At 37.2% G+C, this 14990-nt stretch overlaps 1 protein-coding gene across 5 annotated transcripts in view; it reads right to left on the bottom strand.

Annotated features, from left to right (window-relative positions):
• TJP2 (tight junction protein 2) overlaps positions 1 to 14990 on the bottom strand; it is a 62947-nt gene that overhangs the window by 13469 nt on the left and 34488 nt on the right. For 4 of the 5 annotated variants that reach the window (XM_071731986.1, XM_071731983.1, XM_071731984.1 and 1 more), the window contains 6 exons: positions 7559 to 7612; positions 5625 to 5749; positions 2916 to 3018; positions 1867 to 2443; positions 1068 to 1171; positions 759 to 912 (listed from right to left, as the gene is read on the bottom strand). In XM_071731986.1, coding sequence (XP_071588087.1) covers positions 759 to 912; positions 1068 to 1171; positions 1867 to 2443; positions 2916 to 3018; positions 5625 to 5749; positions 7559 to 7603 — 1108 coding nt within the window. In that variant the 5' untranslated portion in view covers positions 7604 to 7612. Of the gene's footprint in view, positions 1 to 758; positions 913 to 1067; positions 1172 to 1866; positions 2444 to 2915; positions 3019 to 5624; positions 5750 to 7558; positions 7613 to 11555; positions 11643 to 14990 lie in introns of those variants that run through there. The other variant, XM_071731982.1, reaches the window with a different exon arrangement.

Below are 14990 nucleotides of genomic sequence, written 5' to 3'. Positions count from 1 at the left end.
ACCGTAGACTCATTACTAGTGTTAGCAGCCTTTTTTTATTTGAGGTTTCATGGTGGTTCCCAAACAGAAGAATATCTGCACATTAACAGTCTTCACATTGTTGCTTTTCAGTGACAAAAGAGATAGAGGAGCTCTGAGACTTGAACCATACCTCTGACTTCACAGTTAAACTGACAAAAAGTTAGTAGCCAATATTCTGACATTAGAGAAGCAAATATCTTTCATTAAATAATGTAACATTCTGCTTCCCCAACACCCTGAGCCCTTCTCAAAGCAAGGTGTTGTAGAGAGATACAGGTCATACACTGTGAGAGTTCCTTGTACAGAATAGATACTGGAAACAGTATGCCCAGTTGTCCAGGGGAACTTAATTTCATCATCCTGACATTTTTGCCCTCCTACTGAATGCTGTAACAAAATGTTAAAGCCCTTAAAAGGACAGACAAGTCCCATCAAATCATTTTTAACGCCGAAGTCCTTTATTAAAGCAACTGACTTGTTTGTTCAGAGAAGTAAGATTGATTTTGCCAGACCAACAATGCTTCTTCTATCTCTGTCCCTGCTCAACATGTAATTATTAAAAAAAAAAAATTATTAAAAAAAAAAAATAAAAAAATTCTTCTTTCACCTAAAGATAGTGGGCTTGGTACTTAATTGGCTATTACTTAGGATTGTTTTATTTTTATTAATTTTAAAAGAACCTAGTACCACTCTGCCACAGCAAAATATTATAAGCTTCATTCTACATGAAACCTTACCATCCATTTCTGAGTCACTGTCATTCAATGAAGGAATGTTGAGCAGTGTCTGCTTCCTGTCCCTGAGGACAACGAGCTGGAGCTTCCCCCGTGACTTTTCAATCAGTTTTCGGGCATCAGCTAAAGACATATTCTCTGTCACTGTACCATTGATCTGGACACAAAAAAGCAACAATAACACTGCAAGTAAACAAACAAATTCATATTGTGCTCAAGTTTAGCAGTGAATTTGACTATAACATGACATCCTCCAGAGCAACTGGTACAACAAATGCCTGCTGAACTCCTAGCAGTATAACCAGAACTGACCTTGAGAATTATATCCCCTTCATGAAGATTGCCATCTTTGGTTGCCAGGCCAGTACGGGTCATTTCTTTTATGAAGATCTGACTTCCAAGCCGAAGACCATATTCTGCAATCAAGGAAATAATTCAATGCATTTTAGAAGACGAGTAAGGATGCTCTTTCTCAAAAACTAGACAGTGTACATGCATCACATCCCATTACACCATGAGAAAAGAAAAAAAACCGTAGACCTAGTAAACTCGTTTAACCCCAGGCTCATTCTCCTATTTCTGTTCTCACTAAGAACAAACATCATATTACATCATATTACATCTTCATATTGCATCTTATATCTTTCGTGGCTCTTCATATAAAGCTTTCTTGGCTTTTCATATTCTGAAACATTTAGAAGCAACAATCCTTGGAACTATTATACTAAAGGGAAAAAGTAAGCACACTATTAAATGTATAGCCTACTCTGCACCCTTTATAGCTGACCCTTTTGTACATTTGCCAAGTATAATCTGAAGCATGACCAGATCCATGTTTCCCACCAGAACCAGAAGAATAGGACAGACAGAATGGAAAGCCAAAGGACAGAGTGTTTGGAAAAGACTGAAACAATGTAGGCGAACAGCTATTTTTTCACAGGTGAAATTCAAGGTGCTAAAGGCAAAAATCACCACAAACCAGCCAAGAATGAACAACTTAAGCCATCAGTTGGGAAACTCAACATTCGACCTCTAAAATCAGAGAATATTCAGCCTCTCTGCCTCCCCCACCAATATAAGTGGGGTTCCTCTCCTCCCCTGTGATATCTACCTTCATTATGTCTGCCTTTTGTTAAGAGAACACTGATGGGTCCATTCTGATCCTGGGGCCCAAGGTATTCATGCTGATGATGTATTTCAGGTGAAGGACTTCGGGAACGCAGCCTGTCCCGACTTCGACTCCTCGCTTCCTTCCCATACCGATCAGCTTGAGATCCATGGCTGTAGCTGTGTGGGCTGTAATCTCCTCTGTAGGCCCGTTGATAGCCATCATCCCTGTCAATGCTCCTTCCCCGGCTCCGATCCCTTCTATAGTCTCGATCCAAGCTCCTGTCAATGCTCCTGCCATGGCTTCTGTCACGGCTGTAGCTGCATTCCCTGTCACGGCCTCTGCTTCGGTTGCGTCCCCTGTCTTGCTCATCCCTGTAGCTCTGATCCAGGCTGTTTCCCCAGCTCTGGCTGCGCCCTCCATTACCACTACGCCAGCTTCTCTCACTGTAGCCACTTCGAGTGCTTTTGCCATCAAATTCTGCATGGTCATCCTTTACATCTAAAGCTCTGTCCTCATAGTCAGGGGAGGGGCTTCTCCTCAGCGCAGCAGCCTGAACTTTCCTGGCTCTTTTGACTACCTGTTTGGTGCAACATGAAACAAACAGAAGTCTCCAATGGTAAGAGTGTGAAATTCAATATATAAAGGCTGAAATCAAATCACACAAAAATGTTCTATGTATAGAACAACCAGTAAATTAGATTATTTGGATGTGCAGGACAAGTATTTACTATGTCTTTCACACAATGGTAGGGGTGGGTAGGGGATGAAGGGGACCTCTGAAGATCATCTAGTCCAGCACCCCTGGCTAAAGCAGCAGCATTAAAAAAAATATATAAAATACATATATATATAAAAGCTGCACAGGATTACAGGTGAGTTTTGAGTATCTCCAGAGGAGACTCCACAACTGCTCTTTTGAACTTTCTATTGGGCAATGGCTTGCTTTGCTTTATGAACGTATTCTATATTTCATTGCAAAAAACAAGAAGTCTTTACTCATTACACAGGTATATACTAATGTAGAATGAATACATTTGTAATTTACTTACAATGGTGGCCACTTTGCCACTTTTCCTCAGCTGCTGGACAGCAAAAGAATGTGGAACATTTTCCATTGGGGTCCCATTAACAATGACAACTCGGTCATTTTCCCTGGAAGATGGGGAAGTGGAAAAAGAAAAAAAACACATTTAAGAGAAAGCTTCATTAAAACACCAGAACAATTTTTTATATGTGTATATGTATGTGTATATATATGTACTTATATATATATATATATAAAAATAGACATATATATATAAAAATAGACATATATATAAATATGTATATTTATATATATAAGAATATTTATATATATATATATAAATATATACATATTTTTATATATATATATATATATATATGTTTAATTTTTTCCCCAGTGGGAACTTAGGGATTTCATTCTCTTTAACAGGGAGTTTTGCTTAAAAAATGATGTTTGAATACAAACAGTACAACTTGAAGATTAACCTTTGGGCAATGGTGCACATCTTTGTACATGTACTGTAAGAAGCTTGACATAATGTCAAAAAATCTGGTTTTTAAAGAATATTTTGTGATTACCACTAAAACTTTTACTCTTTTTTTTTTTTTTTTCTTCAGTTGGAACTAAGTCTTTCACAACTAGTCCTACATTTTTTTTATAGCTAAATAAGAGTTTCCAGACAGCTTCAAATTGCTACAGATATAGCCGTATGTTTTCAAAGCTTGACAAATTTTGCTCCTCTAGTACACTTTTCTGAAAGCCTTGTATTCAGGTCCCATCTACTCTGAGGAAAGATGACAGGGGAGCGGGTGGGTGGGAACCCAACCAAACTACAATACAGAAGAAGTCCTCCCTGCCCTGAAAGGCAAAAAAAGAATACTAACTCATTTGTTCAGACCTCCTGTGTGTCAGGAGGCCATTAAGACTCAACTCAGCCACTCCCAGGAGACAGCCCATAAGTGCAGGAGATTTAAAAAAAAACAAAACCAAAAAACCCACTCATATTAGTTTATTCTGGTGACTACTCAGTTACTAATCTCAGAGTATTAGCTCAACTGATTATTGGCTACCGTGCCATTTTCTGCTAGATAAAAGAAATCTTTAGTACCCATTATTTTCTCTTCACTGTAATCAAGTCACATCACAATCTTCTTTTTAAATAAGAAGATTACACACTTTAAGCCTCTCTTTATAAGGTACTTTTTCTTACCTCCTGAATGATTTTTATGTCTCTTTTCATGCCCTTCCCATTCCTTTTACTGAATGAGTATGCCAGTATTCCATTATCTGTATTCCAGTATCTGTTTCATCCAGGCTTTATCATAGAATCATAGAATAGGCTGGGTTGGAAGGGACCTCAGAGATCATCGAGTCCAACCCTTGATTAACTACTGCTGCAGTCACTAGACCATGGCACTGAGTGCCACATCCAGTCTCTTTTTAAATGTCTCCAGGGACGAAGAGTCCACTACCTCCCTGGGCAGCCCGTTCCAATGTCTGATCACCCTTTCCGTGAAAAAATTCTTTCTATATATATACGAGAGTTCAAATAGCTCACTTCACATTTATACCAAAAATGGTATAAATCTTAATGTTGTAAAACTACACCAACAGCTCCTGCCTATTTATGCTCATTTTACCCTAAAATGGACTGCAGGGTTATAGTTCCCACACACTCTGAAGGTTAGACCTGTATTGGCCAGTTCATTGGAGGAATGGCTTTGGGTTCATTTTCATCAGGATGTGTTTTGACTGAATGGAACCAAATAGCTTCATGCTGCCTTGTCGTAGTTTTTACTGTACTGAGGATTTTACATGATTTGTGCACATGACTTTATTCCCAAACCACAGGTGATCATGGAAAGGAATGGATGACAGTAGTGTTGTACAGAGATCACTGCTATAAAATGAAGGGTTTGTATGTTGACATAGAGGATGGCTTCTACTTGCTTCACAGTAATACTTTTATCTGTTCCTTCAATAAGTACTCACACGTCAGCCTTTGCACTACCTCACAAAAAACTAACATTTGGCAAAATTAATTACTATTATTTAAATTAATACTACTGCACAACTTCAGCATTCGTCTTCCAGATTGGCTAGTTCTCATCAGGAATCATAAGTCAAAGGATGAGAAACTGATCAGCACTGGACAAGAAATTGTTTATCTCACCCCAAAATTCAAAATTACTTGGTTAGAATTACTGATAAATTTTGCCTTACCAAGGATGATGTTACCTGGAGAACTACAGAAACAATTTGTGTATTTTTCTTCTTTGAAATATAAAATAAATATTCAGCAAACACTTTTGTTTCTCTTCCTTCCCTCATTATTGCTTAAAAGTGAAGATATTTTTCAGGGCTGATGTGGGCCATTCTCTTGAAAACTAATGACTGATCACTAAATGTGTTTCCTGAAGGATAACCAGGGAGAATGCTTTAAGATAAGTATTTCTACTGTTCCTTGAGAAGAAATATAACTGTAAGAGAAACATACTTAACCAGAAAAAATGTTAATGTAATTTCTTACAAAACAAAAAAAAACACCTCTGAGAGGAGTTTGCTTGTTTTGTGGGTTTCATTGTGTTTTTTTAATTAAAACCAGACACATAGTTTTTCAAAAGGGCATCAAAACTTGAGTGGGTTAAATCCCCAGGATTTCAACCAAGCCTGAAAGTTTTACATACTCAGCCATGCAACTGAAAATAGGCCAGAGAAATAAGATATTGCTTACTGAAGTAATCCATCTGCTGGACCACCGGGAAGAACATCTGAAATCACTATGGATGTTTCACCATTTTCAAAATGAGGGTTATCTCTGCCACCAGAAACTGCGATCCCAAATCCCCGTTTTGAATCCTTTACAACAAAAACAAATACAACAAAATTTAGTTCCATCCATAAGAATTTTGATAGGGAGAAAGAAGAGCAACATGAATGTTTCTGTGATGGTACTCTACCTAGGTATTATTTAAAATATGATAGCTGTGTCCAGAGAAGAGCATGTCTAGATTTAAAAGGGAGTAAGTTTACAAATCCATATAACAAGAAGATGTGTTCCCATATTCCAAAATCTCAGTCTGCAGCCTTTTGACGATTAGTAATAAAGCAAAGGACTTGCTAACTTAGCTGGCATTTTCGTCCACCACCCCAGTTTATTGTTAGATATATCAATTTTGTTAGTGATGCTTGGGAAACTGGAACAGCTTTTCCAGAATCTCATCTGCATTATGATTTGTTTGCACTAACTACTTACTCCTCGATCAGACTAAGCGAGATCATGTCTGATTACAAAAAGCATGCAGCAAATCTGTGAATTCTCTAAAATTATTCCCTCTCCCAACAAGCTATTTTAAACATGTAATTTATGTGAAACCTGTCATCATAGAAACATCAGGCCCATGCTGACCTGAAATGGCATAAGTAATATCAAGGAAATACATAACAGGATGCAAAGAAAGCATGTTTGCAACAGTAGATCTGAGAACTATGACCGTAACCGAACTGCAGACAAGAAGGCATGCACTAAGCCATATATTTTGTTAAACACACAGGTTTAATTTTATCAGCTATGTAACACAGACCTCTGTGACTATAAGATACAAATTATGTCACATTTAAAGGAAATGGAAAAGTAATACACTTAGTGCACTTGTGGTGCTTTTCCCACAGCTTATACTCAGGGTATGCAGTTCATCACGGACTAGCTCATGTCACATTTTCAGGAGGAAAAAAGCAATGATTTGTGTTGTTTTATTTATTTTTTAACAGTAAACAGCTGCACCTTAGTTTTACAGCAAACAGTATGATGCTTCAAGTCAAAACAATATAAAAACTATAAAACTGCCTTTGAGACCTGAAAAGCAATCTTTTTTCAACAATTTAGCACATGTAACAGGACATGTAGAACATGTAGAATAGATTTTACCTTAGATCATCAAGTTGAGTTCATTGCAGGACATGTTAAATAAAATGCAAGCAGCAAAGCAGAGGCTGCTCACTAAAACCAGATATCAGAACAGCTTGGAAGATGCCTGCCAAAGCATTCATCCTGAAGTATGTGTGCAGCATCCTAGCCATTACAGAACTTGGAAACAAGATATATATGTTCTTTAACTCAAGAGAACTCCACATAGTGAGATATTTCCTCTTGCCTTAGAACAATTGATAAAAACAAGTCCATATGTTTTTAAAAAAAAAAAAGACAGTAATTTTCCACTATATGCTATTTTGGGATATATTAAAGTATATATATATATATATATATACATAAAAAGAATCAGATTGGTGGAATCATGTTCAGTGATTGTTACAAACAATCACTGTGTTTGAACAACAAACACAACTGCTTCATGGAACCATCTGGGTTTTTTTAAGGTTATTCAATAATGAATTTAGATATGTGGCTGGCATGTGGCATATTACCCTGTCATTACAGAGCAGTAGCAAAAATAGTACTTAGATTGTTCATTTAATTTACTCTTAACATTAAGGAGTCATGTGTGACTAACTAGCAATTAAGCTTTAAAATGAAAACCTCATCTGATCTGGACAATGAATTAGTCCTATTCTAGACTCAGATATGCTAATAACATCTATTGTAAAACATATTTAGACTAAAGTAGTGCTTGAATGATTTGAAAATTTAAAATACAAGCACTCACTCACCTTTTGTAAGGTCACAGTGTACTGTTCCCATATCAGCTCTTCCATGCCTGGGGCCTGTTGCACACAGAAACCAATTAGTAAAGCACAGAGGATACAACTATCTAAATTAAGATATGAAACATCCCATTAAAACACATGGGATGTACAAAGCTGTGTATTCTAATAATTTGGTAGAGTTAGTAAGAAACATATGTATTTCAATTAATGACATTTTTTCTTTAAGAAGTCAAAAAATATTAATAGTTCCAGAGTCATAGAATCTTTGGATTTCACTGATTTTAACAGCTCGTTCTGATTTTTGGGAAAAGTCTTCTCAGCAAAACATTTAATTTGGAACACATTAGCATTACATAGCCCCCCTAATTCAATTAACACAAAAAACTTACAGAAGACCTTTCCATCCCAGCATGTAATACGACTAGCAGTTGAAACTCAGGTTTTCAGAACAAAATACCCTTCAGAGCCTTTGCTTTCTTGTTCATGTGGATTTAACAAAATGTTTTGTCCACTATCGATAATGTAACTGAGTAATTAGATTGCCCTAAAGAAATTAAATTTTACAGGAAATCACAGCGTGTCACTATACAGACTTCTATATTCGTTTTGGTGACACTTCTCAGAAACATTTTTTTTCCACTTAAAACTGATCCTGATCAGTTTATCTTACATGATATAACCTGAAATCTTTCCAACATCACAGCTTAAAATATAATACAGAATAATCACCCAGCTGTGATGCATCATATACTAAAGAGCCAGCCCCTCCAGGACTTGCCTTGTAAAACGAGAAATACAAGAAACAATCTTTGATGCACTGCACACATTTCAAAATGCAAAGCATTTGCTGCAGAAGAAAAATCCAGGCATTGCAAGAGTATGTGCATGTACATATTCAAGCCATAGGTTTATTTGTTCTTACTGGTAAAAGTTGTCTTCTTTCCAGGGAAGCTAAGAGTTTGCACAGAAAACTGAAGTTCAGATAGAAGCTCAGTTTTGACTTAATAATCTTCTTAAAGGCATTGAAAAAGATTACTGACAACTGAATTGCAAAACAATAGAGAGAGAAGTGACACAGGAAAGGTATGCTTGTACTTTCAAGCATCTCTTGTATTTCCAGAGTAAAAGTCTTCTGGCAGTACACAAATATTTAGCAAGTTATGGATGTTGACCCTGAAACACAAGGAACCCCATTATGCATCCTCCCAGTAGATTCTGAGCATACCAAAGAGGAACTTGGTTTACACAGTTTTACACATTTTCTGTATTGAAAAACAAACTTAAATTTAAGTCCCATTCAGAGTTCCTGCAAGAATACACAAAAGATTCAGCATTCTTACTCGGAATTTTACTACACTGAACTGTATTGAACTTCTACTGCTCTCCCAGTAATAAAACAAACTCTCCAGTTTCAGCAAGTTTTTTGGTCTAATTAAAAGATTAATTTAAAATACGTGGAAGAGAGGATGGCTTATATTAAAATTAATACCATTTTCTAAAGTATTTCTAAATTTCGACTAATGTAGATAAAGCAAGAAAGTGGCATTTTCAACTGTTAATATTAAAACATGTGTCTTGTGTCAGTCATTGCTCTGTTGAAGCACAGGGTTATATTATTTTATCTAATATTTCCAGGTAATCAGCTGACATGCCTAACCCTCTGACTAGCTGATACTGAACTAGCTCACTACAAACATTTCCTTACACATAAATCCTTCTGTAAGTAACTAATTTCTTAATTAAGTTCTTTTTTTCAGCTGCTGTGATGCTGCAGTAAATAGAAGTGACAAGGTGTGTATGAAAATGTATGTTTGTTTTTCAATTACAGTTCACCTACTACTGACCCTTGGCTACACCATCACTGTCCTGCTTTTCTATAGGATAATAAACTGTGAAGAAATTCAGCCTGTGCTAAAAAAGAGCCCCAGTGTGATTTAAATTCCAGTTCACTTCACTGAAAAAAGTTTTAGAAATGAAAGATGGTATCAAATGATGGGTAAAATGTAAGGGGCAAGCAGCTGAATTCAGATTTTGAAGAAGGAGTGGAAATGGCAAATCCTTTCCATCCTTCCCACTGTTCAAAGGCTCAACAACTTACACGTGTAACAAGAACATCACCTAAATTAATGACATTCCTGTGTGTAGCTCTTACCAACAATACCTCCCAGACTAAAATATGAAGTCAAGCCTGCTCAGGGAAAATAGTGAGGCAGTCAAGATGCTCGTGACAAGCACTTCATAGCTGTGGGGACAAAAAGCAGCATATTTGTCTTTCTCTTCCAGAAAACTCTTAAGTCCAGGTTTTTCAATACAGTACCTACTAAAGAAAGGCCTAAGGAATGACTGCTTATTTAGTACAACACACCAGAGAAAAAGGACTAAGGAAAGAACAGTAAAGATACTGGTGGCAAATTTCTGGGTATTCCTGTAAGGTAAGCCTACAGAAATTAACTTCCAGAAAAGTAGGCCTCCCATGAGCAGTGCCACAGGTAAAACTTTGTGCACAATCAGAGAGCTGAATTGTATAGTAAATCAGAGCACTGTAAACTAACAATTTTATTTTGCTCTGACAAATAAGTTTCATGGTACCTGGTCACAGAAATAAATAATAAGAATGGAAGAGAAACTACTGCCTACAGGTACCACAATTAAGGCCTTGCAAGATGTTGAGCCTCCAATATCACTTCATCTGTGCCTTGAAGTTCTGCCAGTTAACAGAAACCAGCTTGGGTATTTTCTGTATAAATTTTGGGGGTTTGTGTTAACTTGAAACTTGCTGAGTAACAAACAAAAGATAATAATAATAAAAAACTTTAAAATTCATAGATATTTGTTGAAATAATACATTTTTAGAAACTGCTCCCTGTTGCACTGCCTCCCTTTCACTTTGTGCTATACTAGCAAAGGCAAGTGCACTGAGAATTTGCAAGCTGTTATAAGCAGAACAAATACCAAGACATCAGGACTTGTTCTTCCATACTGGTAAAGCTATGCAGGCTCTGTAATAAAATTCAGAGAGCTGAATGGTCACCTTGAAAGCACATAAGGCACGAAACACATCTGTACTCCCTCAAATCTCTAAGCAATAATCTCTTTAACATTATAAAATGTACTGCAGCTTGCCATTGCCACAATGCTAACCCATGCTGGCAGATTAGTGGAGAAGATTGAGAGAGAGGGAGGGAGACACTACAAATACTAAAAATCATCAGTTGTGGACTCAGTCAAAACTAAGACTGAAATCTCCACCACAATTGCAAAATTCCTGTATTCCACCTTTAATAAGATGACTCTCCTCTGAATACATCAAGGGATGGGTTACAAAAAAGTTCTATGTCCTTGCCAAGCTCTTCATATTTCCACTGCAAGGAAACACAAAGGCATCTTTAGAAGCTTGTGCATCGTTTATAGGATCACAAATTCACAACAAAACTTTATACCAAAACAGTGGAGAGAGAAATATAAGCAAAATGGTTAAGAATCCCACCTGCAATTATTAATAGCAACTGTTTTGCAAGTCTGCTCAGGTTTTACACAGATAGCAGGCTACCTGCAAATTCCTGTCATTAGCTAGTCTGAATTCAGAACTGACTAAAGTCAGTCCATTTCTAATTAGAACACTGTGGTCAGGATTTGCTTAAATCTGCCTAATGTTGACATACGAAAAATGACAGCTGCTTTTTACATCCCCAAAATAGATTGTTTAACAGAATTTTTAGCAGGAAACGAGTCTAAGTGCTAAAATCCTGTGTGTTCCACGAACAGGCAGCTCTTGCAATTCTCACTGGCAGACATCAGAGATTTATACAATTACCTGCTTCTGAGAGATGACTGAAGACAACTTCATTCACAATGAAAGAAGAACAAAACCAGAAGACCTGCCACAACAGTTAATCTGGTGGTAGAAGTGATCTGGAGAGGCGAAGGATACACGAGGGGAAGAGGGGGTAGGGGGAGAGGACTCAGAGCAAGATGCAACAAAAAAACCCAAACAACTCACGTGCCCTTTCAAAATCCCCAACTTTTTGACTGCATGTGACCACATTCTCTGCAGAGCTTGAGCTGTCTTCATTGTTGCAGGATATAATCTGTGAGGGGAGGCAGTACATCCCCGTCTTTTCATCTGTTTCCACCACTCAACTCGGTTATGTAATTCTAATACAATAGTGGCCTACATACTCGAACAAATCCTGCCGTCAGTTTCACACAGAAACACATCAAAACCACAGTAGGGAAATCTACCAGGAGTCCAACTAACTCTGACTTTAGGAAACCCCAGGAAACAGCAGTACGGCAATCTTACAACCTGTTTCTTTTTTAAATTGTCAGAAAAAGACAAGTTAGTCTTCTTCCAAGCACATTTGGGCTCACCCCACCAGGAACCCACTTGAAACTTTTTAAAAAAAGGCTTAAGAAGTGTAGAAAAGGTTATTTGAAAATTCATATTTTGACTATAACATTTTACACTAAAAACTACCACTTGACTCCACTGCCTTGAGTAATGCTGTGGTTTAGCAGCATCTATATTTAACAATTTAACTGCTGAATCCAGGAAATTCTTAAGCAGAAATAATTGTATACATGTGAGTGAACCCTTCAACTTCACATGTAAAATCACAAATAAACACTTATAGAAATATTGACCTGGCTCCAGCAAGCAAAAAGAGAAGGAGAAACAAAATAACAGACACCCCCTCTTATTAATCAAGCATTTAGTAAGATAGTTGTAAGAATGATAAGCTCATCATACATTTAAACAGAGGGCTTTATTGGAAAATAGGTCAGGCTATCAATTCCACCTATGACACACGAATGCTGTGAAATTTAAGCCTTAAGTGGACTTCTCGCCTAAGCTTTATGGGAGTAAGTTTCACAGGCACTGAACAGAGAGGAACACGTGCCAAGTTCAGTGCACAACACGAACCAAAATCTCCATCTGCAGACTGCATTTTTCATTTGTGGAACAATTCTGATTACTGAAGAGTAAGAATTCAGACAGCAGTGGAAAATGTGGAGGGGTTCTTTTGTTTAGCTTTTTTTTTTTCTCCCTCCCACCCACCCTTTTTTTTAATTATTATTTTCTTGCAGTTTTTTCCATTTAAAATCAAGACCAAACTGAATAGCCTGTGTTCCAACTCTAACCCCAGCTCTTCCACACTAGTCTGAGTAATGAACACAGCACCATTCAGCTGGCACTCAGGGGGTCTGGGATTAACACCCTGACACCACCCTCTGACTGTCACTTCCCACTTCCAGAACACAGACTTGGCTGGAGGTAGTTTAAGACTGTTGTTAGGAGTTGTGTCAAAATAGTTTGAAATCTCCATCAAGACTTTAAAAGAAACAACAATTCCTCTGAATAGTCTCCCATTCACAGCTTCCAAAGCTGTGTTTTAAATTTAATTTTTTATTTTTAGAACAGCAGGAAGCAGAAACAAATGTAAGGATGTATCTGAGGCTGTCTTAGCTCTCCTGCTCTCCTTGCCAAGACAAAGCTTCAACAGAACTCAAAAACCAGAAATGGCACCATAAAAGGACTGTGCTGAAAACACAAATGGAAAACACAAATTGCAGAACACTGTCCAATAGTTGTAGTGGTGGTTATAATGGCAAGAACTCTTCTTCCTTGATCTTTTCTCAAAAGCAAAAAGAAACAGATTGACTGACTCTACCAAAATCTAAAGGAACTTGAATACCAATTTGTAAAAAATCATCAGGAAGCCAAGGAATATGAATTTTCTTCAAGTCAGAACAAGAGCTGTGAACAGACTGATGAAGGCTTTTGCATTTGGTATTTCATTTTGGAGGAAAACAATTTATCCAGAATATAAATTCCTCTGTTAAATGTTTTAAAGTGAAATGGAAAAGAGTTTTAAAAACTAACAAACAAGCACTGTCACAGACACAGTTTTTTGACTTTACCAGCATGTCTCTTTAAAAAAGGTAAAGGAAACTAAAGACTAACTTCACCCCCAGCAGAAGATCACAAGTGGCAATGACAAACCTTTCACATTTGACACCTTGGTTCTTCGTGGAAGTCTATCCAGACAATAGAATGCGAATCACATGGGGAAAATAAATTGAAAACTATGTATGATGATGTGGTCTGTAAACTAGGGCTGTGAAAAGAAAATGAAAGCTCCCAGAAAACCCCAGACCAACCTCCAACTGTGACAACAAAGCCTGCAAGAGGCAGCATCTCTCCCTTGACCTACATGAAGAAACAGCTTCATCACCTTAGCATTATCTCCTAAACAGAAAGGCTAACTAATGTCTCCAAGTCAAGTAGCCTGTCCACTGAAAAGTGTTGAGCAATGAAGCAAATGCATAGACTCCCTCCATTCTGTCAAACAGAAGTTTCACACCAAAGCAGCCCCTGTAAAGGAAAACAGGGGTCAGCCTTCTTCCATTGTGGGAGTTTTAGACAGCTAACAGATGGGAAAAAATTCCAGGGTGAGAGAACTTGCTGTTATTTCTCCCTCTCATATGAGATCCAAATGACTTCCAGGACACAAAGTTAGCTACAATCCAATCCTATGCAGAACTGAGGAGATTAAAGGCAACAGCACTGTTGGCCAGACTATTGAGAATATTAATTGAAAAACACATTCAGGTCTCATTTGCATTGTAGCCTGGTTACTAACATTCTCAGTATAATGTCCCAGATTTTCTAGTGCACAAAAGTAGTTTAAAAAATAAGCCAAAAGAGATGGAAAAAAATTTGCATACACACAAAAGATCTACGATGATCTGGAGCTCTGACAAGTTCTGTGTTTTTAATTAAAAATATATCACCTTATCCAGCTCACAGCACGTCAATGACAAACAAGGCTTAAATGCAGGTGAAGAATGTCACACATTCTGCCCACAATAACAGTTCCTGAATTGGCATTCTTAAAATGGTTCAAAGTGGTGAAACATCACCCCCGGTTGAAAGAATTTTTGAAGACGTTTGCACAGCCACAGGAAAAAACACATTAAAATAGAGGCATGGGGTTTGAGTTTTGCAAATACTTAATTATTCTTCAATTTAAAAAAACAAAGGGAATAAATTACTTGGACACTGAAGAGAAGCCAGGAAAGAATGTGGCATCCATTTTCTGGATTATTGAGAGAAAGCAAATAATCTCCAATTATTTTTATTTGTTTCAACCCTGTATTAGAAGAAACACCTAAATAAAACTGAAGAGGCAGATATAACTTAGATATAACTATCTGAGGTATGCATATACTAGTTGCTACAACAACTACTAACAGCCAACTAACAACAACAAATTGGTTGGTTGCAACAACCAACAAACTACAACAAACATTTTTTAGGAAAGTTATTATCTGTCCATACTAGTTAGGTACTGCCTAGGAAAACCCTGTTCCCTACATATTTAAAGCCAAATACTTACCAGTTATATTGAAGATTTTCAGAAAGAAAGGCAAG

The sequence above is a fragment of the Heliangelus exortis genome, chromosome Z (genome assembly GCF_036169615.1).
Source record: "Heliangelus exortis chromosome Z, bHelExo1.hap1, whole genome shotgun sequence".
NCBI classification, from domain to species: domain Eukaryota; kingdom Metazoa; phylum Chordata; class Aves; order Apodiformes; family Trochilidae; genus Heliangelus; species Heliangelus exortis.
This window is presented reverse-complemented; position numbering and strand designations above follow the sequence as displayed.